The sequence below is a fragment of the Mustela putorius genome, unplaced genomic scaffold (genome assembly GCF_011764305.1).
Source record: "Mustela putorius furo isolate JIRA1106 unplaced genomic scaffold, ASM1176430v1.1 tig00000135_pilon_pilon_pilon, whole genome shotgun sequence".
Lineage (NCBI taxonomy): Eukaryota > Metazoa > Chordata > Mammalia > Carnivora > Mustelidae > Mustela > Mustela putorius.
Genome location: NW_025421292.1, coordinates 5,957,688 through 5,984,959, shown reverse-complemented (window position 1 = coordinate 5,984,959; position 27,272 = coordinate 5,957,688). Strand labels below are relative to the sequence as shown.

Below are 27,272 nucleotides of genomic sequence, written 5' to 3'. Positions count from 1 at the left end.
GCCAAAATTCTCCTTGGGGACACATTCTGCAGCCAGGGAACTTGTGGCTGGAGACAGTCTGGCCCAGGCAGCAGACACTGTGCTGAGCTGAGACACCTGAGAGAGATCCTGGGCCATCTAAAGATGACTCTGAGGGCACAAGGGGCCACTTTCCCAGCACGTCCAGCTGTGGTGACTGTGGCGGCTGTGCCAGGGACACGGTTCACATGGTACCTGGCAGTCTTGCATGTGACCTTGCAGGAAATGATGATGTTCGAATGTGGGGTTCTGCTCTGATGCCCTGTTCACATCCCGATGTGTGAAAACTTCTGGTGTTTCTACGCTCTATGTGTTTTTGGTGACAGGCCTAGGTCTAAGACAGGCTTGAGCAACTGGGGAATTATCTCGTTCACTCCCAACCCTCCAGATCCTCTGGACAAAGTCATCAAAAACTTCACTTAGGACATCCTTTGCTTGTGAGGCCATGGCCCCACCCCAGAAAAATGTGTACCCTCAAATGTATACCAAAATAATGCACCAGCAGAGTATGAACATTCCTTTCCACCCAGTTTAAATGACACTGGGAATTACTGTTATTTTTTTATTTTTGTCAGATGGACAGAAGAAAAATGGTATTTTTTTTTTTCATTTTCACTTGCATTCCCTTTATTATTAGACAGCATATATTTATTCGCTGGTTTGTGTTTTTTTCCTTGGGTTTTGAGTGTTTAGACTTTGTGGGCCTCGCATGCATCAGTCTGTGGCAGGCACAGGAGAGCCGACTGCTGATTAGAGTGCCTGTCCCAGGAGTTGGCCAAGGGTGGTGACCTGCTTAGTCTTGACTTGCTTTTGGTTTTCGGTTTTAACAGTGAGTTTCTGGCTTACTAGACTGCGCCATACTCAGTTCTTGGCATGGTACTTAACTTATGACTTTCATGTTCTACCCCACTCAGGAAGAGGGGTTTCTTCTGGCTTGTAGTAACTGGGCTAACCCACTACCTCTAGTCAAAGGACAGAGCATAGGAATAAGGGAAAATATTTGATCCTGTTCTTAGGAGCTCACAGTCTGGGAACAAAAACCCCCATATATTAACCACGAGGACCTTATATAGTAATATGTTCTCAAAAGGGGTAAACTCCAGATATCGTAGGGCTCTCCAGGAAGTGGCCATTTCATCTGCTGGTGGCGTGGATAGGAGGCAAGGTACCGGAGCTTATTGCACCGACTGGACGGGAAGGGAGGGCACTCTAGGCAGCAGTTGTAGAGACCTAGATGCAAAGGCTTTTAGAGGTGAATTGCAAACAGATCTGTGTGTTTGGAGGAAGATGAGCTTAGGAACGTAGATGGAGTCAGACTCCTGAGTTCTGTATGCTGTGTAGAGGAGTGTAGACCTCATTCTGTAGGCAGACAAGAGCCAGCATCACCTTGTGGTCCAGCATAACGATCACAGTCGGTGTGTCTTCACTGCCTGTTGTGTCAGCAACGGGACCAAGCATGTTGACCCCTTTGTCTTGTCTGAGATTTATGTTTCAGATGGATAGCACTGTCGGCGGTGGGGAGGATGTCTTGGAGGGGCGACACTGGAGGAGGGAGATTAGTGGTGATGGTTAGAAAACAGGCCGTGCTGGCTGGGTGTGAGGATGGAAAGGAGGAGAAAGATGAGAGAGAGGAGGTTAAATAGCCAGAGCTGACAGGGCTGGGAATGGGAGAGGCATCCGGGACGGCTGCTGGATTGGTTTGGATGAATTCTGCGTGAAGGGATTATTCCCTTCCCCTGTTGTCTGGGAGAGTCTAGGATGAAGGATTTTTCACGTATCCCCTTGGGTGAGCATCTTTAGGATACATTTTTTGGATTTAAAGGCACATGGGTTTGAATCCTGAATTCACTTATTACTTACAGTTGAGTGCTTACCTAAGCTTTCTGGGAATCTGTTTTCTACTATAATGGGAGGACAGTCCTTCCCTGGGGGAGAATTACAGATTTTAAAAACTTTTTATTAAAGATTTTGTTTACTTATTTGACAGAGAGCATGCACAAGTAGGCAGAGCAGGAGGCAGAGGGAGAGGGAGAAGCAGGGTCCCCACTGAGCAGATAGCCTCATGTGGGGCTCCATCCCAGGACCCTGGGATCATGACCTGAGCTGAAGTCAGACGCTCAACCCACTGAGCCGCCCAGGCGCCTGATTGGGTGATGTGTGCTTATAATGATTGGGTGATGTGTGATTGTAATGATAAAACACAGTGCCTGACACATGGTGGGCCTTGAATACACGAGGCCTGTGATCTCTACAGTTAACAGTAACAACACAGGTTTGGTGGTGTACACGTCATTTTGTTCCATGTTGAAGGAAATATAGTTCTGAGAATTAAAAAGTGGAGTAGAATAAAGATGAGAGGAGTATGAGAAAGGAAGAATTTTGGTTGTCTTCTGTCTTGTAATATACAGCCAACATTTTCCAGAAACTCTCTCTATGGCCATGTTTTGGATGTGCCTGGGAGTGCTTCAGGGCATCATTCGTAACCAGATAGGGTACACATGTACACGGCAGTCTATACAGTTAACATGTATGGTTTTCATTGTAGGACCCCAAGTCAAATTTGATCCAGCAGTGGTTGTCAGAACGAAGTGATCTCGGCGTGGTTTCCAAAACTTTTCAATTATCTTCCCACCCAATACTTGGTGACTGGTCCATTCAAGTTCAAGTGAATGTGAGTATAAATGTATTTTTAAGGGGAATGCTAAAATGATTTGAATAGGTTAGGTGGGGAAAGAGCTCCAAAGTCATTTATATTCAGTGAACAGAAAAATGTTAATCTGAACATCTGGACAGTTTAGGTGGTTTATTTTTAATTTACTGTGTTTTTCAATGGGTTAGCTTTCATGGTAACATATTAGAGTTCTAGTCATTACTGCTTTTTTCTGTAATATAATGTTTGAACATTAAAACATTGCATTTTAGTGTAAAACTGATTAAATAATGTTTATTTTATTTATTAAGTGTACACATTGAGGATTTTAAAACTAAACAATGAATACATAGTTATTATTTGGCAGATTTTATGTCTCTGAGTGATGAGATTGGATTAACCTACTTCATCTTTGTTTTAAAAAATAGTGATTTTGGGAGAAGGTGGGGGGTGGGGTAATTGGGTGATGGGCATTGAGGAGGGCACTTGAAATAATGAGCACTGGGTGTTATATGCAGCTGATAAATCACCAAATTCTAACTCTATGGCTAATAATACAGAATGTATAAACTAAATTGAATTTAAATAAAAAAATTAAAAATGAAAACCACAGTAATTTTAAATAACCACAGCAATTTTATGTTCCCTAGTCCTCTTTCTCTCCAGCTTTTCCACATGCTTCCTTTGTTCACTGCCGACTTTTGTAGCTCTGAGACCCAACAGGGCAGGTGCACGGCAACATCCTCATCTCTCTGCCTTAGGTTTTCTCTTGCACATCACTGTGTGATGTTTGAAGACTCACTGAATATTTTTTCCCATTTTCTTCGATATTTATTAAAAATGTACAGATATGAATTTTGAGCTCATATGAATATGAGCTTTTAAAAATAGTTCTATTGAAATAGCTTCTCACTGTGGACATTTTGGTGACAGCGCTTTTCTGCAGGCCTTGTCAGGTGTGCTGGAGGATGTTTAGCGGTATCTTTGCCCTCAGCCCACTAGATGCCGGGAGCAGCTTTCCCTTCCCTCCGAGTGTGACAACCATGCACGTCTACACATACAGTCAGGGTCCCCAGGGGAAAATACCCTCTCTCTCCACCACTGAGAACCACTTTATTAGAAGGAATAATCATTCATTAACATCAGACCTTTAGTGGGATAAAAGTACTAAGTACTTCATCAATAAAAATTTAAAAAGTTTCCCCTTTTGGTTAACGTATTTTGGGGTGATATCCTAAAGGCAGAACTCGTCCCTCCTCGCCAGCATGTGTTTTGAGCACCCACGGAAAGACGAAGAGCGCCATCGGCCTGCGGAGAGGTTGTGCTGTGGAGGGAGACACGTGGGCAACAAGAAAATGTAGAGGGGTGCTTGGGGGTTAGTGGGTGATGCGTCCTGGGGGGACCAGACATTTGCACTTACAGAGAAGGAGCGTGGATGTTTGGGAAACTTCAGAGAGAGAAAGCTGTGTGTAGAGGCAGGGAAAATGCAAGAGAGCCTCACGGGTCTGGGGGTGTGGGGGAAGTTTGGTGGTCCTCACACGTGTGGAGAGGGATGGGAGTTGAAGGTGAAGACAGCACATCACTTCGAAGGAGTTTGGGATTTATTCTCAGTTCCTACCTTTGGTTTCACCTTAAACTCTCTAGGATCAATTGCTTATTTATCCATCCATTTGTACATCTTTCCTTCTGCTCCTCTGTTGGGTATGTGGTGAGGGCTTTCAGGGCAGTGGTGGATACAAGGAAGTAAACACGCGACATCTGTGTCCTTGAGGACTGCTGTTGTGCTGACATGTAGTAGGGTAAAAGCTGACTAACACAAGCGTGACAAAACCAAGGCAGTGCAGCAGCGGGAAACCGCCAGGTGCTGGGTCAGCGAGCTTTGAGGTCTGTCAGAAGTTTCTAAAGAGGGTTTAGGGACACGGCTCCCTCTGTCTCTTGTGTCCTGTATCATTCCCTCTCGCTCTTCTGTTAACCTTTAAATCCGAACTGGTCACAGAGGCTCTGCTAAATAGCCATCATCTCAGAGCCCGACAAGCCAGCGTCTTCACCCGTGGCTGGCAAGTGGTGGACGGGCTTCCCTTGGGTCAGGTGTCCACTATTGGCCCATTTGGGGACAGCTCTGCACACTGGCCAGGTGGGGTCGCAGCTTCCAAGGGGTAATTTATTCAGTGAGGGGTGACCAGAATATGTACCAGAAGACAGAGGGTGATAGAACAGTGGAGAAGATTTTGGAAGTTGTGAGGTCGTAGGTTGGAAGATTTTCAGGATTTCTCATGCCGTGCTTTGTGGACTCGACCCATTATGTTGCTTTGGTAGGAAAAAACCACAAGGAAATGTAGGTGCTTACGAAATTCAAATAGTTGACATGATTTGGCCTTTACTGCCCTCTAAAGCCTTGTTAAGTGCCACCCTTATCCTTGAACCCTGTGCTTTAGACATTTTATATCCTTTAAGTTTCTTAAACTCACGGTTCTGCCTGATCCCAGAGCCTTCCCATGCTGTTCCCTCTGCCTGTAATTCTAGAGGCTTGCTTTTGCCCTTTGGGCATCATCTAAAATAGCCTGATCCCTCTAGACATTCCCAGAGCACTCTGTGCTTCTCTTGCTTCATTCATGTCACTTTTAACAGGTAGTACCTACTAGACTGTGGTCTTTTGGGGCATGTTCATATCTGTATCTCTGTGACCTAGCGCACATTTTGCACTTGGGTATTAGTCAATATTTATTAGGTGAGTTTATTAAAGCTATATGATAATCATTTGTATTGAACTAAGTGTAATTTCCACCTTTTCCACATTCTATAACGCATCTTCGTCTTTTAGAAGACAAGCATATTGATAAGGTACTTATTGTTAGCGATACGTTTTTTTCTCCCAATTTTATTGAGGTGCATTTGACAAATAAAATGATAGGATATTTAAAGTTTACAGTGTGATTATTTGATATACATACACTTTATGAAAGGATTCCTTCCAGGTGATATAATGTTAAGGCACACGCTAAAGGAAAATAAGCGCTTTAATTAAAAAAAAAAAGTCTTTTAAAGGCCGCCAGGGGTCAGTATAATCAAAGAAATGTTATGGGACACAAACCCAGAGTCAGTATTTGTCTCTGGTTTTTATCTTTCCTTGACTCCTGCATAGTATTCAAAGACTGTTTATTGCTTATTATTAAACTCTATTTTTCCCAGCAGTGAATAATGACTCTGGCGAAAATGTATTTATTATTTAAATAGTCCACCACGTTAAACTATATTTTTGTTTTTTTTTTTTCTTTTCTTAAAAAAGATTTATTTATTTATTTATTTGACAGAGGTTACAAGTAGGCAGAGAGGCAAGCAGAGAGAGAGAGAGAGAGAGAGGAGGAAGCAGGCTCCCTGCTGAGCAGAAAGCCCGATGCGGAGCTCAATCCCAGGACCCTGGAATCATGAGCTGAGCCGAAGGCAGAGGCTTTAACCCACTGAGCCACCCAGGTGCCCTATTTTTGTTTTTCTAAGCCAGTGACCCTTCTCAGTATAAATCTCAGGGAGGAGAAAATATTTATTTCAGAAGAATGTTTGAAATTCCATTTGTCTCTAGAAAAAATATGGGATGATCCTAGTATTAGACTTATCAGAGCTTTGATTTGTAGTGACTGTGCAGATATCAGTGTATCAGTGTGGCATTCTTAAATTACACTTTCAGCTAGGTCAGGGAAAGGATCCTTTAGGTGAAGCACACTTGGTGGGTTCCTTGGCATTTCTACAATTATAAAATGTACCATTATGTGAATGAGTCATTTACTATATGCTAGCCTACCTGGATTACTTACATTGCTTTTGACCTTCAAGTAGTGCATTTTACTTTCAGGATTTTAATGATGAGTAATTATTTTGATTTAGTTGAATTTCTAAGCTTTTATTATTTTTATCTGTCTATCGTACAGTTTTTAATGGTAGAGCATATGAAGTTCCCTATATATTCATAGACCTGCATTTTTTACAATGCCAATTTAATTAAATTGATGATGATAACCTTTTAAAAAAATATATTTTATTTATTTATTTGAGAGAGAGAGAAACAGAGAGTGAGAGAGATAGTGAAAGAGAGAGCACAAGCCAGGAGGAGAGGGAAAAGCAGTCTCCTGCTGAGCAAGGAGCCCGACATGGGGCTCGATCCCAGAACGTGGGATCATGACCCGAAACAAAGGCAGATGCTTAACCGACTGATGATGATAACTTTTAAGCTCTTTTAAAGTTAGTAAAATTTAGTAAGAGCACTGATTTTTTAAAAAGATTTTATATATTTATTTGAGAGAGTGAGTGAGAGCGAGAGAGAAATTGAGAGAGAGGGAGCACAAGCAGGGGGAGCAGCAGGCAGAGGGAGAAACAGGCTCGAGCAGGGAGCCCAACGAGGCACTCTATCCCAGGACCCTGGGATCATGACCCGTGCCTGAAGGCAAATGCTTAACCGACTGAGCCATCCAGGCTCTCAAGAGCACTGATTTTTTATGTGTGCTACTTCTGCATGTACTTAATTTCTATACCTGCTTGGAATGTGGATAGTTCTTTGCTGCGAAGGGGACTGTGCTTCTTTTGAAAAGAATCACCACCCTTTCTACCTCTTTCAGCTCCCTGCCCCCATCATCCTTTCTCCCTTAACTTCGGGGACACTGTGACCTCTCCTTAGAAGGAAGAAGTTAGTTTTAGCTGTAATACCTCTTCACAGAAGTGTGTGTTACAGAGTTGCTATATTTCAGGTATATTCGAGGACAGGTGGGGAAATGTGCTCCAATTTAATAATCATCTTACAAATATTCCTTGGTCAGTTAACTTGTGAGAGTTAGACATTGCTTGTATTTTCATTTTTTTGTGGTACTTCTCTAGGTGTCTTATCTCTCTAGGGATCGATCTCTAGACTCAGATCCTTGGTTGTCCCAAAGAGTTACACATTTTTTCCTCATTTTTAAAAACTTTGGTAAAATAGATGCAGAATTTACTCTTAACTATTTAGGGTACAGGGCAGTGGTATGAAACATACTCATATTGTTTTGCCTCCTTCACTGGGCTCCATCTCCTGAACTTGTATCCTCTTGCAGAACTGAAACTCTGTAACTAAACACGAACTCCTCATTCTTCCTCTCCCCCAGCGGGAGGCAACCATCGCTTTCCGTTTCTGTCTCCATGAATTTGACTATTCTAAGCACCTCATACAGGTGCAGTCATACCGTATTTGTCTTTTTGTGACTGGCTTATTTCACTTAGCATGATATCCTTAAGGTTCGTGCAGATGGTTGCACATGTCAGAATTTGCTTCCTTTTTAAGGCTGAGAAATATTTCATTGTATGTGTATGCCAGGATTCATTACAAATGGTCTTGCATCTCTGATTTAAAAAATTGTGTTCTAGGTTACTAGAATACAAAAAATTGTATTCCTGGCTTAGATGTTCTTTCAAAGAACTGCTAACCTTGGTGTGTGCACAGCAGGCTCCTGGAGCGAGGAGGGATCTGGCCACCCCAGCCCTCTCCCCAGAGGCACGCACAGCCAATGGGTGCTCATGTTCCTCTGAGAACCCGAAGGGAGAGGGAGTCACAGAGAGAATCCTGCCCAGTTGATAATCGTAGCCCTTGCCCTTCTCCGCGGTGTGGTCGGTGGAAGCCTGTCTTCTCTTCTAGAGGAGTTCCCGCAGCTCAGCTGACCTCCCGAGGTTGCGCTTGCTAGAACCTTCCAGTGGTTCTCAAACAGCAGTGTGCCTGAGAACCAGCAGACTGGTGAGTTTATTTAAGATGCCCAGTTCAGGCCCCACCCCCAGATCACAAGTCAGTATTGCTGGCGTGGGCCCGAAGAATTTGCATTTTAAATAAGCACTCTGGGAAATTCCATTTGTCTTCTGGACCACATCTTGAGAAGTGCTGATTACTGTCCTCAGCCAGGCAGCCCTCCTTCCCGTCCATTCTGCTGAGAGGCAGAGTCGGGTGATGTAAGAGGCACAGAACGGGAGACGGGCCCACGACGCAGTCTTTCATTTTCTACCGGGGAGACTCTGAGCTATGGACTTGGCCTCTAGGTAACGAGGTGACCCAAGCATGGGTGCTCATGTTCCTCTGAGAACCTAAAGGGAGAGCAAGTCACAGAGAGAATCCTGCCCCGCTGATAATGGGAATTCAGAAGCAGCCCGCCTTGAATTGCTCCTTTCTTCATAGCGCTTGCGTCCGTTCTTGCAAGTTGTTGTGTGGCAGGGCTAGGAAGGGTTGCTAGGGGCACCGGCTTCCCACAGCCTTGCAGCGTGCTCCTTATCTTTCCTGCCTTGCTGCCTAGCTGCTGCCTGGCTGGGTTGGCTTCCGCTGGAGCCCTTTGTCCTTTGCAAAGGAGCGTGTCTTTGTTTGGACAGTTCCTGTCCTTGAAGCTCTCTGGAGTAGCATCTGGTGACCCCGCTCCTGGCTTGTGCTGACAGCTTAACAGAAAGCATGGAGAGATCTGTGACAGCTCAGAAAACAGTGGCATCCTCTGGAATGTGGACGGGGCTTCCAAAATACTTTCACTAGCCTCCCCTTGAAGGAAGACTGCTTTTTTTGGGAAAAGCTTCAAGTCCTTCCTTCCATGTGCAGTGAGAAAGGCAGGGAGGGGAGTCGGTTTGAGGATCTTGATTTCTTACAGCAGCAGTGGGCAGAGGTTAGCACCTCCTTCTCCATTCTTCTCTGGGCCCAGATACACATCTTTACTACAGCACTTGCCGATCAGAGTAGCTATTTCCTTGTTTGCTTGTTTTATTGTGGCAAAATATAAATAACATAAAATTTACCTTTGTAGCCACTTTTTAAAATTTATTTTTTAATAATTTTTAAATTTTTTAATAAACATATAATGTATTACTAGCCTCAGGGGTACAGGTCTGTGAATCATCAGGTTTACACACTTCAGAGCACTCACCGTAGCGCATACCCTCCCCAATGTCCATAACCCCACCCCCCTCTCCCTACCTTTGTAGCCATTTTTAAGTGTATCATGTTCAGTGGCATCAAGTACATTTATATCCATCACCACTGCCAATTTCCAGAATTTGTTTCATCTTTCCAAACTGTGATCAGTGTAGTTTTTAAAAATATGACTGCCTTGTTTATTAGACTGTGAGTTCGTTGAAGATAGGAGTTCTGTTTTATTAATTTTCATGTTTATTCTATCTAATGGAGTATCTGACCTTTTATGTGAACTCGTTCATACTTGAAGGATGAAAGAATGAATGAACAGTTTCTCCTAGGCTATTGCCATTGGTTATTATCCTTTGCTTTTTTTTTTTTTTTTTTTAAGATTTTATTTACTTATTTGAAAGAGAGAGAGAGAGGGAGAGTGTGCACAAGCAGGAGGAGGTGGCAGAGGGAGAGGGAGAAGCCGGCTCCCCCCTGAGCAGAGAGCCCGATGTGGGGCTCGATCCCAGGACCTGGGATCATGACCTGAGCCAAAGGCAGACAATTAACTGACTGAGCCACCCAGATCTCAGTGGTGTGCATTTTAATTTCTGGATCCCAACTTAATTTTTTTGAGAAGTTCCTTGTCTTGTTCTTCCTCTCCAAAAGCTACCCTAGGACTGCCTTTCCTTTAAAGTATGTCTTACCTACAGCTCTCTTCAGGTACCTCTTTTTGGCATTAGTTGGAAACTCTGAGATCAGACGTTAGCATGTCCTGGTCCTCAGTGAAATGGAGGATCTTGGGAGCCTGCCAGCCTGTAGCAAGTTTCTCCAGATCCATCTCTTCATTTTGTGGGGTAGGAACTGGAGAGAAGGGATGTGACCTGGTGGTTAAGCTTACATGGTATTGTGGTAGCATCAGGGCTCGAAGCCAGATCTCCTGACACCTTCATCTGTAGAACGTTAAACTATCTAGTATGTGTAGCAATTGCTATTTAAAGGTGGTCACCTTTTTGGTTGAGTTTAGATGTTAACAGAGCTTGCTGTACACGTTGGTGGAGAAGATGCCCACCTCTGTGACGTGATTCACGGGTGCCAACAATCACTCCTTCACACATGGGCTTGTTTGTTTTTTGTTTTTTTTTTTGCTTCTTTTCTGGCTTTTTAACTTTTTATTTTAATTCCAGTTAGTTAACATACAGTGTAATATTAGTCTCAGGTGTACAATATGGTGATTTAACACTTCCGTACATCACCCAGTGCTCATCATGACAAGTGCCCTCCTTAACCTCCATCAGCTGTTTCCCTCATCTTCCCACCGCCCTCCCCTCTGGTAACCATCAGTGTGTTCTCTGTAGTTAAGAGTCTGTTTCTTGATTTCTCTCTCTCTTTTTTTCCTTTGCTCATTTGTTTTGTTCTTAAATTCCACATGTGAGTGAAATTGTATGGTATTTGTCTTTCTTTGGCTGAATTATTTTGCTTTAGCATTATACACTCTAGCTCTGGAACACTCTAGCTCTGTCCAGAGCTAGAGTGAACGACAGGTTGTGAATGGCAAGATTTCATCCTTTTTTATGGCTTAATAATATTCCACTATATATGTGCATGTGTATATACGCCATATATATTTGCCACATCTTCTTTATCCATTCATCCATTAGTGACACTTAGTTTGCTTCCATAGTATGGCTATTGTAAATGATACTGCTGTAAACATTAGGTGCATGTATCCTTTTGAATTAGTATTTTTGTGTCCTTTGGGTAATTACCCAGTAGCATGATTGCTGGATCACAGGGTAGCTCTATTTTTAACTTTTTGAGGAACCTCCACACTGTCTTCCACGACTGCACCAGTTTGCATTCCCACCGACAATGCCCGAGTTTTCCTTTTTCTCCACATCCTTGCCAACATGTGTTGTTTCTTGTGTTGTTGATTTTAGCTCTTCTGACAGGTATGAAGTGATATCTCATTGTATTTTTGATTTGTATTTCCCTGACAGTAAGTGATGATGAACATCTTTTCATGTGTCTGTTGTTCATCTATACGTCTTCTTGGGAGAAGGGTCTGTTCGTGTCTTCTGCCCATTTTAAAATCAGATTACTTATTTTTTGAGTGTTGAGTTTTATCAGTTCTTTATAGATTTTGGATTCTAGCCCTTTATTGGATATGTCATTTGAAATCTTTTCTCCCCTTCAGTAGGTTGCCTTTTAATTTTATTGATTCTTTCCTTAATTGTGCAGAAGCTTTTTTATTTTGATGTAGTCCCAATAGTTTATTTTTGCTTTTGTTTCCCTTGCCTCAGGAGACCTATTTAGAAAGAAGTTTCTATGGCTGATGTCAAAGGGGTTACTTTCAGTGTTCTCATCAAAGATTTATTTATTTGAGAGAGAGAGGGAGAGAGAAAGAGTGTGTGGGAGGAGGGACAAAGGAAGCAGGAGAGAGAGAATTTCAAGTAGACTCCCCACTGCTCACAGAGCCCTCCATGGACCTTGATCCCATGATCCTGAGCTCATGACCTGAGCCAAAATCAAGAGTCTTGATGCTTAACCACCTGAACCACACAGATGTTCTCTTCTAGGGTTTTTATGGTTTCAGGTCTTATATTTAGGTCTTTCATCCATTTTGAATTTTGTGTGTGTGTGTGTGTGTGGTATAAGAAAGTGGTTGAATTTCATTCTTTTGCATGTAGCTGTCCCGTTTTCCCAGCACCATTTGTGGAAGGGATTGTCTTTTTTCCATTGGATATTCTTTCCTGCTTTGTTAAAGATTAGTTGTGGGTTTATTTCTGGGTTTTCTGTTCTGTTCTATTGATCTATGTGTCTGTTTTAGTTCCAGTATGCAATGTACCAAATACTTATATCTTAATGTTATTATAGTTCAATATCAAAACAGTAAACTTACATTGATAGGATATGTGTGTATAGTTCTGTAAGATGCTTAGTTTTCAATGGCAGAGGGAGTTTTGGAAGATCACAACTCATTGGACACTGCTAATGGCAGTCCTGGGAACCAGGGTAGGTCACTAAAATGAGTACTATGCCTGTCGGGTAGAGTGAGAAAAGGAGAAATGAGCAAGAAATGGAATTATTTTGCTTCAAGGGTAACTTTCCCATTCAATACAAAGTTGTAGCTACATTTCTGCTTTTTCATCTTGCTTGAAATAGGTGCCCAAGAAAGGGGATCATGGGGCACATCTTTAAAAACTTTTTTTTTTTTTTTCAGTTTTCAGGAGAAACAAGGTTAAGTGGATGGTTTTTGTTTGTTTGCTTGCTTGTTTTAAAGAGTGTGCTTCTAGTTAGCACTTTTCTGCTATGGAAACCAGTTTGTCTCTTGTACAGCATAAATTTGTGCTGCAGATGGAGAAACCTTTTAGAAGTATACATGTACTTGTGGTATTGGGTGTCTGGACTGCCATGGAGTCTTACATGGTCTATGTCTTTGTTATTGGTTAGATCTATTTTCCCCAAGTCCTGTTACTATGAGTAACTATTAGGTATAGACTAGTTTAGTTCCAGTCTTGATGAGTACCAGAATATTTGTCATTCTTTCTAATGAGAGAAGGGATTCAGGAAAATGCTGTCTCATGGGAGAGATTCTGCCCCACCCCCTCACTCTCAGTAGGTGATCTTTCTTTCTACTTCATACACAAAGCGGAACTTGTTAGATAGGAATTTTTTAAATTCCTCTGCCAGATCTATGTGTCTACCTGTGTATGTGCCCATCTCAGGGTCATCCTCTTTCCAGAAGAGATGTAATTCTTCATACCTAAGACCAAAACCTCAACCTCTTCCCTGGCTTCTCCTTTCTACTTTTTCAGAAATCTTTTTTTTTTTTTTTTAGATTACTTATTTATTTATTTGAGAGAGAGACAGTGAGAGAGAGCACGAGCGAGGAGAAGGTCAGAGAGAGAAGCAGACTCCCCGTGGAGCTGGGAGCCCGATGTGGGACTCGATCCCGAGACTCCAGGATCATGACCTGAGCAGTCGTCCAACCAACTGAGCCACCCGAGGCATCCCCTTTTTCAGAAATCTTAACAGTATTTATGATCTCTTCTTTCTCCATCTTCTACCTGGATCTCTCTCTCTCTGTCTCCTGGATCTTTCCACAAAGTCTAGTCTGTTCAAATCTCTTACATGATTAAGGGAAAGGGAGAGAGAGAGTGAGAGTGGAACAGGGAGAGATTGGGAAGGGTCACTGAACTCTGCCCCTAGTTTCCTTTCTAGTAACCTCACTTTCTTTGTCTTTCCCATTCTAGCCAATCCACCAAAAAAAGGGTTGTCTTAATCTCTTCCTCAGCTGTTTGGGACTTAGGTTTCTTTCTACAGGTTTGCTAGTCTGAGTTCTTCTCCTTATCTTGTTTTGTCATTTATTCTTTCTTACATATGGGCATATCGTAAGGTTTGGCCTTAGTTTCTTTCATTTCTCACTCTAGACCATGTCATCCATAGATATGGTTGTATTTTCCATCTATACACCAATGACTTTCAGATTTGTCTGAGAGAACCCAGATCTCTGTGTTCCAGACCTTTATAATAATCAACCTATTTAACATCTCTATTTGTATGTTTTAAAGGCTTCCTAATCTCCTCACATCTGATATTTCATTCTCATAATCTACCCTCACCACATCTGGCTCTTCTCCAGCATTCTCTAGCTTATTGAATTACTCTATCCAGTTGTGCAAGCTGGTAACCTTGGAGTTACTTGGAGTTTTCCTGTCATCTCATGCTTGTCACCATCCTAATTACCCAGACCTTCACTAATTCCCATAGATAGTATGCTTAAATATATTCCAAATCCATCTACTTCTGCTTCTCTTTATTTCCACCTCTACCTTTTTTGTCCAAGCCTCCCTCATATTTTCCCTAGATATTTGTGATGTCTCTTAATGCATCTCCCTAAATTTGCTCTTTTCCCCTTGCAACCAGTTCCCTGCACAGCAGCGAAAGTAATGTAAACATTAAATGGGATCGTGTTCTTCCTCAGCTTAAAACTCTCCACAGGCTTTCCATTGCCCTCAGAATAAAGTTCATATATTTCACCATGGTTGACATAAGGCCCTGCTACGGACTACTTTTCCAGCCTCATCTTCAGAGGTCATAATTTCCTATAAATTTAATTCACAGCTTTTATCATTGTCTATAATTATATATTCATGTGTGTGATTATTTGATTAATATCTTCTTTCTACCAGATTAGAAGCCTCATCCTATGCAAGTGTATCTCCGTCACTGTACACAATGCTAAGTGTACTTAGGTGCGTGACTTCTCTGTTGTTTCGTGGATGAATGAATACTTTTGCTCTGTTTGGGCTGCAGTTCTTCTCTCTGAATCAGCAGCTCTGGGGTGGGAATGGGGCATCTCTGCTTCTTGAATCTACCACAGTTGATCCTGATGCCTGGGGCTGAAAACCCCGGGAGGAATATGTTGCAACTACAGTGTGACCACAGATGTTTAGACTCTCAACAGGAAAAGCAAGGATCATGTGGATGTTAACCAACGTTTTCGTTCTTTCACACATCTGTCATTTCTCCCAGTAGGTCAGTATCCACTGACACTTTCATGGATGGTATTTTCACTGTGATTTCTTGATAGTTTTTCTTTGCTAATTTTGTGGTAAAAATGAACGAGGGAAAAAGATGAGATACTACACAATTGCTGTTCTGTTAAGTGTTATGATAAAGCATAGGAAAATTAATAAGCATCTGCATAAAACTAAAAATACGGAATTTTCCTATTATGTGTATGGTGGGAAGAAACACTTCAGTAAACATCTAAAGACGATAAGACACAGGCCCTACTATGAAGGAGCTTAGAGTCAGGGAAGTCTTCATGTAATAAATGCAGAGCATTAGATTGGGAGTTATGGGACATGGGGCCTTATGCTGTAGTCAAGGGACTGTGGACAGGTGGTGTCAGCCATGGATCTGTTTCCTCAGCTGAAAATAAGTCCTGTTTAAAAAAAAAAAGTCCTCTTGGGGCAGAGGACTTGTAAGCCTCTTCATGCCATTAAAATTCTGTGCTTCAACTACGTGGAGGTAGATGACACTCCAGAAGTCAGATGGGGACCATGGAGGTAGCGGTGGCTTGAGGATTGGGGCTGGGTGAGTTGGGAGCAGACACTTGCCTGGAGTGGAGGTCCTGCAGGGAGTAATAGTCAAAGAGGACTGTGAGAAGAGTGTGTGGGTTGAGGTGTGGAACATATTGGATATCAGGCTCATGTTTTAGATTTCATTATGTGCATGGGAGGAGGGGAGCTCTAAAAACTTGATTTTACTTTGAGTGTTAATGTTATGAATTTCATGTAAGACTTCTGAGGACAAGGAAAGCAAAAATTATGTGTGAATGAGTCTCTATTATAAAAGATAGAAAAATTACACTTTTATTATTTCCTCTAATTATACAAGTAATGCATGCTCAATATAAAAACACTGAAATATGGGGTGCCTGGTGGCTCAGTGGTTAAAGCTTCTGCCTTTGGCTCAGGTCATGATCCCGGGGTCTTGGGATCAAGCCCCGCATCGGGTTCTCTGCTCAGCAGGGAGCCTGCTTCCTCCTCTCTCTTTGCCTACTTGTGATCTATGCCTATCAAATAAATAAATAAAATCTTTAAACAAACAAACAAACAAACAAAAACAAACACCGAAATAATAATTATGCAGTGGACAGAATGACGTGCTTACGAGAAACCCCTGGACGAAAAAATATGTCATCATTATTTGTTGTCTTGTTGACTTCTGTAGTATGACATGATTGCAGTAGTATTTTAGGAAGATGGCAGCACGTGGAGGTGATTAAAAGGAGAGGAGCTGAAGGCAGGGAGAGGGCCAGGGGCTTAGTATCATTGCTTTGCAAATACAGCCTATATACCCTACCTTCTGTGTTAGGTGGTAGTAGTCTAGTCTGAAGGTAACAGAGGGTTGCTCTAGGGGAGCAGCATGAACTCAAGAAGAATGGGTGAATTTAAGAGACACTTGAAAGGATGATTCATCAGGTTTAGGTACTAATTGGATCGTGATTGTGAAAGGGAGAAAGAGAAGTAAAAGGTGTTAAGTTAACTAAAGAAACCATTAGACGGATGTGGTTCTGTTCCCATGGTGGACTACTTAAGCAAACTAGAATCTAAGTCTGCAAATCCCTCAAGGTTACGAAATCAAAATGCTAGGGATAACCAGTCACAAACAACCAAAGAAGCTTCAAGCTACAGCCAGTCAATACTTTCCTTACTTTGCTTCCATCTTTTCTCTGTGAAAGTTTCTCCCTGAGCTCCTGTTGGTAGAGGATGCCTGACCCCTTGCGGTTCAGAACTGCCCACTGCCACTCAATTTTTGTGCACATAAACTCTTTAAAATCTTTAATGTGCCTCAGCTTACCTTTTGATGAGTTGACTCTGGAATTTCAAGGGTGATCTCTGGGAGAATCATCTGTTACAAGGGAAGTCAGGGCCAGAAGCTTGGTTTCGGGGAGAGAGGGGGCAAGCTGATCAGAGGGAAATCACTACATTTAGCAGCTAAACGGAGGAGCCACCCAGAGCACGGGAACGAACAGCCAGGTTTGGAATGACAAAACCCAGAGTGCAGGCACAGAGCAGAGGAGACGGGATTCAGAGAGGGTGGCCACAGAGTTAGGTGCTGCACAGGCCTCCAGGAGAACCCAGCCTAAGAGAGAGGCCATGGGCAATTAGCAGAGGCAAGCCCATCACTGAGTGAGCACCCTTCCAGACCAGTGACATGGAAGAGGCAGAGTCCAGGTGACAATAAAGAGTATAGACAACTCATTTAAAACTTTTGTTTCTAAGGAGAGAATTAATATAGTATGCTGTGGGCACAGCAACAAAAACACCATGTGATTTTGTTCATATTATGGTAAAGTAGACATTTGTGGAAGAGTCGAGAAATCTAACCATACGGTTCTAGTGGAAAACTAGGAGTCCAAATTGTTGATACCTTCTGCAACCCCAGCCTTTCTTAACATGAACAGGTGGCCAGTTTGGGATGTCCAATTATTTGTGTGGGACTCTGACATTGAACATGTATAACTGAAAGGTACAATATGGAAACCACAGCATTATTCTTTTGCCATTTAGTCTTGTTCTTTGGGAACAATTCTTCCCTATTACTTGTTGAAATGTAGGCCAAATCCTACCATTTTCCTGGTTATTTTTTGGTAATAAAGGTTCTGTCATTTTTGGTTATATTTACACACAAAGAAGAGTCTATGTTCAATAACTAATATGGCCAGTCCAATAAAGTCAAGTGCTGTCTTCTCCCAGTTTGGGTCTTCTCTGGTCTGGCTATCTCTCTCTGGCTCATTGCACTGTGTTTGATAACTCCAGGATTGAACAGGGTGGAGGGAAGAGAGGCAAGGGGTTAAAAAATCCTTACTTGAGACTTCAAGCTCTATTACAAACCTGTAATCATCAAAAGAGTATGCTAAACATACACTGTTAGTGGGAATGCAAGCTGGTGCAGCCACTCTGGAAAACAGCACAGTTGTTCCTCAGAAAGTTGAAAACAGAGCTACGCTACAACCCGGCAATTGTACTACTGGGTATTTACCATAAAGATGCAAATGTTGTGATCTGAAGGGGCACCTGCCCCAGTATGTTTATAGCAGCAATGTCCACAGTGGCCAAACTATGGAAAGAACCTAGATGTCCATCGACAGATGAATGGATAAAGAAAATGTGGTGTATATATACAACGGAATAATATGCAGCCATCAAAAGAAATGAAATCTTGCCATTTGCAATGACCTGGATGGAACTAGAGGGTATTATGCTGAGTGAAATAAGTCAATTAGAGAAAGACGATTATCATATGATCTCTCTGATATGAGGAATTTAGAGGCAGGGTAGAGGGTTTGGGGGGTAGGGAAGGAAAAAAATGAAACAGAATGAGATCGGGAGTGAGACAAACTATAAGAGACTCTTACTCTCATAAAACAAACTGGAGGTTGCTGGGGGTTGGGAGGGTAGGGAGAGGGTGGTTGGGTTATGGACACTGGGGAGGGTATGTGCTATGGTGAGTGCTGTGAAATGTGTAAGCCTGATGATTCACAGACCTGTACCCCTGGGGCAAATAATACTTACACGTGTTAATGAAAATAATTTTTAAAAATCCCTACTTGATTTTTTTAATCATTTATTTATTTATTTATTTATTTATTTTTTATTTATTTTCAGCAGAGCAGTATTCATTGTTTTTGCACCACACCTAGTGCTCCATGCAATCCGTGCCCTCTAGAATACCCACCACCTGGTACCCCAGTCTCCCACCCGCCGCTGCGTCAAACCCCTCAGATTGTTTTTCAGAGTCCATAGTCTCTCATGGTTCACCTCCCCTTCCAATTTCCCCCAACTCCCTTCTCTTCTCTAACTCCCCTTGTCCTCCATGCTATTTGTTATGCTCCAAAAATAAGTGAAACCATATGTAATTGACTCTCTCTGCTTGACTTATTTCACTCAGCATAATCTCTTCCAGTTCCATCCATGTTGCTACAAAAGTTGGGTATTCATCCTTTCTGATGGAGGCATAATACTCCATAGTGTATATATGGAGCACATCTTCCTTATCCATTCGTCCGTTGAAGGGCGACTTGGGCCCTTCAGTTTTGCGACCGTGGCCATTGCTGCTATAAAAATTGGGGTATTGATCAATTTGCCAATATATGTCCTACAGTTTAATATGGTTCAATGTCAATTATGAAAGAAATTGAAGAGGATACAAAGATAGGCTCATGGATTGGAAGAAAAAACATTGTTAAATGTCTATACTACCAAAGCAATCTACATAATCGTGGAATCTTGACCAAAATAGCACCAGCATTTTTCACAGAGCTGGAACAAACAATCCTAAAATGTCTCTGGAACCGCAAAAGACCACAAATAACCAAAGCATTCTTAAAAAAGAGAAACAAAACTGGAGGTATCATGATTCTGGACTTTGAGCTATATTACAAAGCTGTAGTAATCAAGACAGTAGGTGCTTGCACAAAGACAGACACATAGATCAAACAGATCAGAATAGAAAACCCAGAAATGGACCTACACTATATGGTCGACTAGTTTGAGACAAAGCAAGAAAGAATATCCAGTGGAAAAAGGGCAGTCTCTTCAACAAATGGTGTTGGGAAAACTGGATAGCTACATGCCGATAAACGAAACTGGACCACTTTCTTATACCATACACAAAAATAAATTCAGAATAGATGAAAGACCTAAATATGATACAGAAAACCATCAAAATCCTGGAGGAGCATAGGCAGCAACCTCTTTGACCTAGGCCGCAGCAACTTCTCATTTGACATGCTGCCAGAGGCAATGGAAACAAAAGCAAAAATGAACTGTTGGGACTTCATCAGATAAAAAGCTTCAAAGAGAAGGAAACAGTCAGCAAAACTAAAAGGCAATCTACAGAATGGGAAAAGATATTTGGAAATGACATATCTGATAAAAGGTTAGTATCCAAAATCTATAAAGAACTTACCAACTGAAAACCCAAAAAACAAATAACCCAGTCAGGAAGTGGGCAGAAGACATGAATAGACATTTTTCCAAAGAAGACACCCAGATGGCCAACAGACACATGAAAAGATCCTTAAAATCACTCATCATCAGGAAATACAAATCAAAGCCACGATAAGATACCACCTCACACCAGTGAGAATGGCTAAAATTACCAACATAGGAAAAAAACATGTTGGTGAGGATGTAGATAAAGGGAAACACTCATATTGTTGGTGGGATTGCAAACTGGGGCAGGCACTCTGGAAAACAGCATGGGGGTTCCTCAAAAAGTTAAAAGTAGAATTACCCTGTGATCCAGTAATTGCACTACAAGGTATTTACCCAAAGATACAAAAATACAGATTCAAAGGATACATGCACCCCAATGTTTATAGCAGCATTGTTAACACAGTAGATAAACTGGGGAAAGAGCACAAAATGTCCATCTACTGATCAACGGATACGGAAGATGTGGTTATTCATATATCTACACGTGTGTGTGTGTGTGTGTGTGTGTGTGTGTGTGTGTGTATTACTCAGCCATCATAAAGAATGAAATCTTTTGATTTGCAACGATGTGGATAGAGCTAGAGGGTATTATGCTAAGTGAGATATGTGAGTCAGAGAAAGACAAATACCAGATGAATTTAGGAAACAAAACAGCTGAACATATGGGAAGAAGGGGGAAGAGAGAGAGGGAAACAAACCATTAGAGAGTCTTTTTTTTTTTTTTTTTAAGATTTTATGATACAGAAGCGAAAGCTGAGGGTTGATGGAGAGGGGGAGAAGCAGGTGGGGGATGGGGACTCAATCCCAGGACGCTAAATGAAGGTGCTTATGGACATTACCATTAGGAGGATACAGAACAAACTGAGGGTTGATGGAGGGTGTGGGTGGGGGATGGGCTAAATGGGTGATGGACATTAAGGAGGACACTTGTGATGAGCAGTGGGTGTTGTATATCAGTGGTGAATCACTAAATTCTATTCCTGAGACCAATATCACACTGTATATTAACTAACTAGAATTTAAATTAAAAAAGTAGAAAAAATATGGTTCAACGTCGTACTGTTGTCATCTGGCATTAGTGTTCTTAGGGCTTGGCAGGCATTAAAAACTAACACTTTCCTTCATCAGACTCTTCTGTGGGCTCTTTGGAGCTCCCCTGCCATTGCTGGGAGGCTTCGCATTCAGTGTCTTTGATGGTTTTGAACCCGTCTCCTCCTCTGGCAGCTCTCAACTTTGTCTTCAGCACCTGGACATCTATAGGATACCTCTAGCTTGCTTCCCCCCCCCAGAGGTGCTCCCCATCTGGAAGGTGTTTTTGATCAGGAAAGAAGACAGCCCCATGCTGACTCTCTCTCTCTCTCTCTTTTTTTTTTTTTTTGCATTTCTAGTTGAGGGAAATTGCTTATCCTTTCTTAGCCTCTTGCAAGTCCAGAGGCACAGGCCACTCCCAGTACAGCACTGCGTCTTGGCTTAGCTGTCTGTACAGCTGGCCAATACCAGTATTTTGCTCTTAGATTGTCCAGGCATGTCAAGTGCCTGCCTACAGCCACTGATGTGTGAAAGCACATCAAAAGCTTTCTCCCAAAATTCCTTTCTAGTTTATTTCCATCTTGACCTTTTTGGTTAGGAGTTGCAAGACGAGTTTTTGGAAACCTCCTTTGTAAGTCCTGTGGGCTAGCTTACACCTGGCTTGGGAATGTGGATGTAGTTGGCATCTGTGGTCTTGGGGGACAGAGCCAAAACTGAGTTTGAAATAATTCCGTATTTGTTATGTGTGGATTTAAAAAAGCTCAGTGTGTTTCTTCATCTTTAAATACAAATTAAATCCAGACACGGAGATCAGTGCTGAAGCAGACTTTTGGGAAATTGAAACGATCATGAATGAACATCAATGTGCGAGCAAAAATCCACTCAGCACCTTTAGTTCTGTTTCTAGCATTTCTTTTTATTCCAGAAGCAAGAATTCAAAGTTGCTGACCTGCATTTTACCATATATATATTTTAAAAGGTCATGTAGCATGTCATATTCCTTCAAGTTATTAAAAATAGGAATTCTCTCAAGAGTTGCATGGCTTTGTGGCTAGAGAAGAGAAAGTCTGTAGCTGGAATAGATGATTTTAGCAATTCACATGTCTTTAATCTGCATCCAGTCATAGCATATTTTTTAGGAACTAGTAAAAGTAGTTTATTTTCTCTTTTCTCTTTCATTTGACTGATGTTTTGAACATATACTGTCCCAATGAACTGTTGGTTTAGAGATAAGGGGAATAAAGAAATTGCAGAGATTACTGAGAATACTTCCTGGTTTGTCTTCTCCATTTCTCCTTTAGAATTTGTTTTGAAAGTCTAGTTGGGTGCCTGGGTGGCTCAGTGGGTTAAGCTGCCTTTGGGGTCATGATCTCAGGGTCCTGGGATAGAGTCCCTCATCGGGCTCTCTGCTCTGCAGGGAACCTGCTTCCCTCTCTCTCTCTCTCTCTGCCTGCCTCTCTGCTACTTGTGATCTCTCTCTGTCATATAAATAAATGAAATCTTTAAAAAAAAAAAGGGGGTGCTTGGGTGGCTCAGTGGGTTAAAGCCTCTGCCTTCGGCTCAGGTCATGATCTTAGGGTCCTGGGATCGAGTCCCGCATCGGGCTCTCTGCTCTGCAGGGAGCCTGCTTCCTCCCTTTTCTCTCTGCCTGCCTCTCTGCCTACTTGTGATCTCTGTCTGTCAAATAAATAAATAAATAAAATCTTAAAAAAAAAAAAAAGGCTCGTTGAGACAGGCTTCCATCTCATACGAATCAAGGGGGAATGTATGTGGTAAGAGCAGGCTTTGTGAGGGAGCACTTTCCCCATGGAAGAGTGACCACCTGGGACAAGCAGAACTGAGAGGATGTTGATGAGTCATGTATTCTTGCCCCTGGAAAGGGGTTGGCCTGCAAGACATGCTGCTCAAGTATTTACTCTTTCAGGTCAGCCTTTCTCCTGTTGCTGGCAGAGTGAATGAGCCCAAACCATATTTGATGAGCTGGAATAAACATGAAAACTCATGTTGAGGCAGGTTGTTTCTGTGGAACTGAAGGAAGATTGTTGAGCCAATGAAATCATGCTTCCTACAAAAGCGCTGTATTTTTTTTTTCCCCTTTTTCTTTCTTCTCCATTGTTCTAGCTAAGGTTAATCAGCTAGAGTTGACATAGAACAGTTTGGAAATACATTTTATTTTTTAGATCAGGGTTAAGCAAGCTATGGCCTAATGGCCAAATCCAGCCCAACAGCTACATCTGTTTTTGTAAATAAAGTTTTATCGGAACACACTCAGTCTCATTTACCTCTTGTCTCAAAGCAGAGTCGAGTGGTTGCAGCAGGAACCATATGGGCTTGAAAAGCCTAAAATATTTACTATCTAGCCTTTTATGGAAAAACTTCACAAATACCTGTTCAGGCTTATGAAAGTACTCAGTATCAATATTTTATGCTTATATATGACAAATTGCTACGAATTCTCTGATTTATTATTAGTTTCAAGTATTTCAATATCTTATATCAGTCCTGATGATAGGTTTTGTAAACATATTTAATAAAAATCACTAAACTCATTGTGGGAATTGGTATGACCCGATTGCCTAATGGATAATATGTTGGAAATTACAAAACTCATTTCTGCTTTTGAAACCCCTTGGAAAGTAAAAGAATTTATTTCTTGATTTGCATTTCACCACTTATAAACACCCTGGGAAAACCTCATCCAGGACAAAGCATCCTGTCAGCGCTCAGTTACAAAATGATTTCGTGATTTACTGGAACAATTTAAACTGACAGTGAAAAGAAGCACTTCTTTGCTGCCCATTAGTGTTGTATGCAGTTGGCGTCTTCTACTCTTTGACATTTATATTCCTTCCAAGTACAGGGCAGAGAATTAAGGTTACTCTGTGGGCCATTTGCCAAACGGCCATGTCTCTTCAAGGTTGTCTGATTCTTCTCATGAGAAGGTTATTTCAATTTCTGGTAGGAGATGTTGTATGATAATTGAGGCCAAGCTGAGGAGCCCTGTAAGAACCAGCCTGCAGTCAAGAATCCTTTTGTTCATTTGTTTATACATACATTCTTTCAACAAACATTGAAGGCATGCTTCATTAGGTGCTGGGTCCCCACTGATTTCATGGTCTGTTCTAGGATATGGATACAAAGCAGATAATTATAATATATTGTGTTAAGTACAATAATTGAGTTATACATGAGTTATTATGGGAGGGAATGGTATCTAATCAGTAGGGGGAAAGGCACATAAGAGAAGGTCCCTGGGTGAGGCTAAATCCTGTTAAAGAAGTCCAACACATTCTGTAGGACGTTCAGGAGGAGATGTACAGAAAGTGGACTTGAGTCTGCATCTCTGGGCTGAGGTATGGGTCAAAGATAAAGATTTAGGAGTCTTGAGTATAGAGATGGCAGTTAAAACCAGGAGAGTTGATGAGCTCACTTAAGGGTCTGAAGAATGGGAAGAGCCTCAGGCTCGGGGTTGGTAGGGCCCACATTTTGGGAGCAGAAAAAGAGGACCACTAAAGAAACAAGAAAGTAGTCAGAAAGATACTTGGGAGTATCAGGAGAACAAAAGAGCTGAAAATTTTATAGACCGAATGAAAGAGGAGATAGTAAACAGAGAGATGGAAAATCAGGAGTTATCAGGGATGATGAATAATGCAGGAAGCACGAAAGGAGAATTCATTGCAAATGTAATTCATATAACTACGTATCTGTTAAATAATTTCCGAAAACTTGGTTTCAAGGCTGTTGTTTAATGTAGGCCCAAACGAATTAGTTGATTTCCTGCATTTGTCAAATCTACTACTATATACCTAACACATATTGATTGAGTGCTTTTTTGGTATTAGACACTCTTAGGCTGGCAGCTCAAGGGATAAACTATGAGGGGTAAAAATGTCAAGCAAGGACCTGGCCCTCAAAGAACTTGCGGCAAGATAAACTACATCCCTAAATATTTATGATACACTTTTTACAGGGTGCGAAGGGAAAGAAGGAAGAACTGAAGAGCATGGAGGCTCAGAGTGCTGAGATTGCTCTTAAGTTGGGGATTCGGGGAAGCAGTAATTTTTGAGCTAAGTCTTGGAAGATGAGTAGGGATGGAAGTAATGTGTAGGTCAAGCTTAGGGGAGAGTAGGAGCCAAAGCACAGTGCATGAAACTGGAAACAAATTAGAATTTATAAAGGAACCTAATATAGGTAATTTGTAACATTCCTATATAGGACATGAAAACAATTTAAGATAGAAGCCACAAATGTAGATTCTTATGACTATGATCAACACAATTTCTTTGGGATCTACTTTAAATGACATCATCGAGATCAAGTTTTAGACAATTATTTTGTTGGTATATAAGCAGTTACCTTTGTTTCGTACTTTGATTGTACTCTATCCTTTTAGGATTAAAAATAACTTGTTCAGTTGATTTAGATTAACAAAGGATGATTTAAAAACCAATATTCTGTAGCTGGATCTGTGTAGTTGCTTTGATAAACATAGGGAATCAGATTTAGAATACAAATTTTATTGGTAGAACTACTTAGTGATATCAAAGAAGTTCTAGTTAATGTTACTTATGGACTTAGGGTGGACAGAAATATGGGAAACTAGAAAAAATGATATAACAAGAGGCCACATATTTTCTCGTTGATCTTGGAAAAGGAAACAGTTAACAATATTTGTTAAAATAGGGTAGGATATATTGTATTGTTTTAAGATCTGCACAAGAAAATGAAAGGTATAAGATGTTCGTCCAAGATGATTTTGTATTTTTGATTATGTATAAATACTTAAAATATGTGTAACTTTATTTTATCCATTGGTTTTTTTGAGAGTGATATTCAAAACAAATTTGAAGTCATAGTTTGGCATGTGGTATTCTTGCTTCATATATTTATAAAACATCTAATTTAATGTAGTTTTCATTTCACAAATGATGGAAGTCAAATTAAACAGTTTGTTCACATGACCTGCAGTGAAATATAGAGACAGGTCACCTTTTTATGTTAGTGAATTGACAAGAAACACTAAATGAAATCCCATAGGCTTCATGTCACGGATGACTAAGAGTAAACTTCTACAAGTTAAAATTAACTGTTTTGCTCATTAAATCATTATAAATGCAATTAAAAATAATTACCTTAATCTTTCTATGTAAGTAAGCAAGCAAAATAATTAAATAAGAACTCACATGTTTTCTTGTCTTTTTTTTTCTTCCCAATAGGACCAGACATATTATCAATCATTTCAGGTTTCAGAATATGGTAAGAGTTCTTCAATTTATTCTGAAAGAAAAAAACATTTGTTACTTTCCACAGAGATAAGAGAAATTTCCAAGAGATATGTTATTTAAAGTACAAATGCTAGTGAGGGTGAATTCCTGATGTTTCTTATAGGCCTACCTAAACACATTTTTCCTTTGTAAAAGATATAAAAGGTTATTATAAAGAAAAATATGCAGAACAGATCACCTGGAGTCCCATTATGTTGTCTCTCTTATGCATATTTTTTTTGTTTTTCTACTTCATTGTGATCTTAACATATTTTAGTTTTTGCAAGTTTTTAAAAAAGATTTTATTTATTTATTTGACAGGCAGAGATCACGAGTAGGCAGAGAGGCAGGCAGAGAGAGAGAGGGCAGCAGGCTCCCGCTGAGCAGAGAGCCCGATGTGGGGCTCGATCCCACTACCCTGAGGTCATGACCTGAGCTGAAGGCAAGAGGCATTAACCCATGTTAAGAGGCATTAACCCATGTTATGTTTTTGACATAACAGTTATTTCCCCTATTTTTCATTTGGTTGCTTTGGTAAAGATGGTCTGTTTGACTTGGGCAAATCCTTTTCTTGCAGGAGTCACATTTATATAACAGTTAGATATACATAGATAAAAATAGCATGGCCCAACTAGTTTGTTGGTGGATGGAGAGGAAGGAAAGATAAGACTAGGATCTCATTTGTTAGTATAGGATCTGACTATTCGTTATAATTTGGATAACTATTTTGAGGTTACACATGAACTTTTTCATTTGATTTGTGTCGCTTTTTGACACTGTGTCTCATTCAGGCAATAGAAATTCTGGAAAGTGGTTTGTTCACACCTCAGTGACTCAGAGTCCACATATCTCATATAGCACTGGTCACTCCTAAGTCTCATAATCCACGAGAATAGGGATCAGCAAATTTT

The 27,272-nt window shown here is 41.1% G+C and overlaps 1 protein-coding gene across 2 annotated transcripts in view; it reads left to right on the top strand.

Moving 5' to 3' along the window:
- Nucleotides 1–27,272, top strand: part of CD109 (CD109 molecule) — a 136,360-nt gene that overhangs the window by 31,866 nt on the left and 77,222 nt on the right. For both annotated transcript variants that reach the window (XM_045074785.1, XM_045074786.1), the window contains exons 5-6: nt 2,564–2,689; nt 26,314–26,353. In XM_045074785.1, the coding sequence (XP_044930720.1) occupies nt 2,564–2,689; nt 26,314–26,353 (166 nt within the window). The remainder of the gene's footprint in view (nt 1–2,563; nt 2,690–26,313; nt 26,354–27,272) is intronic.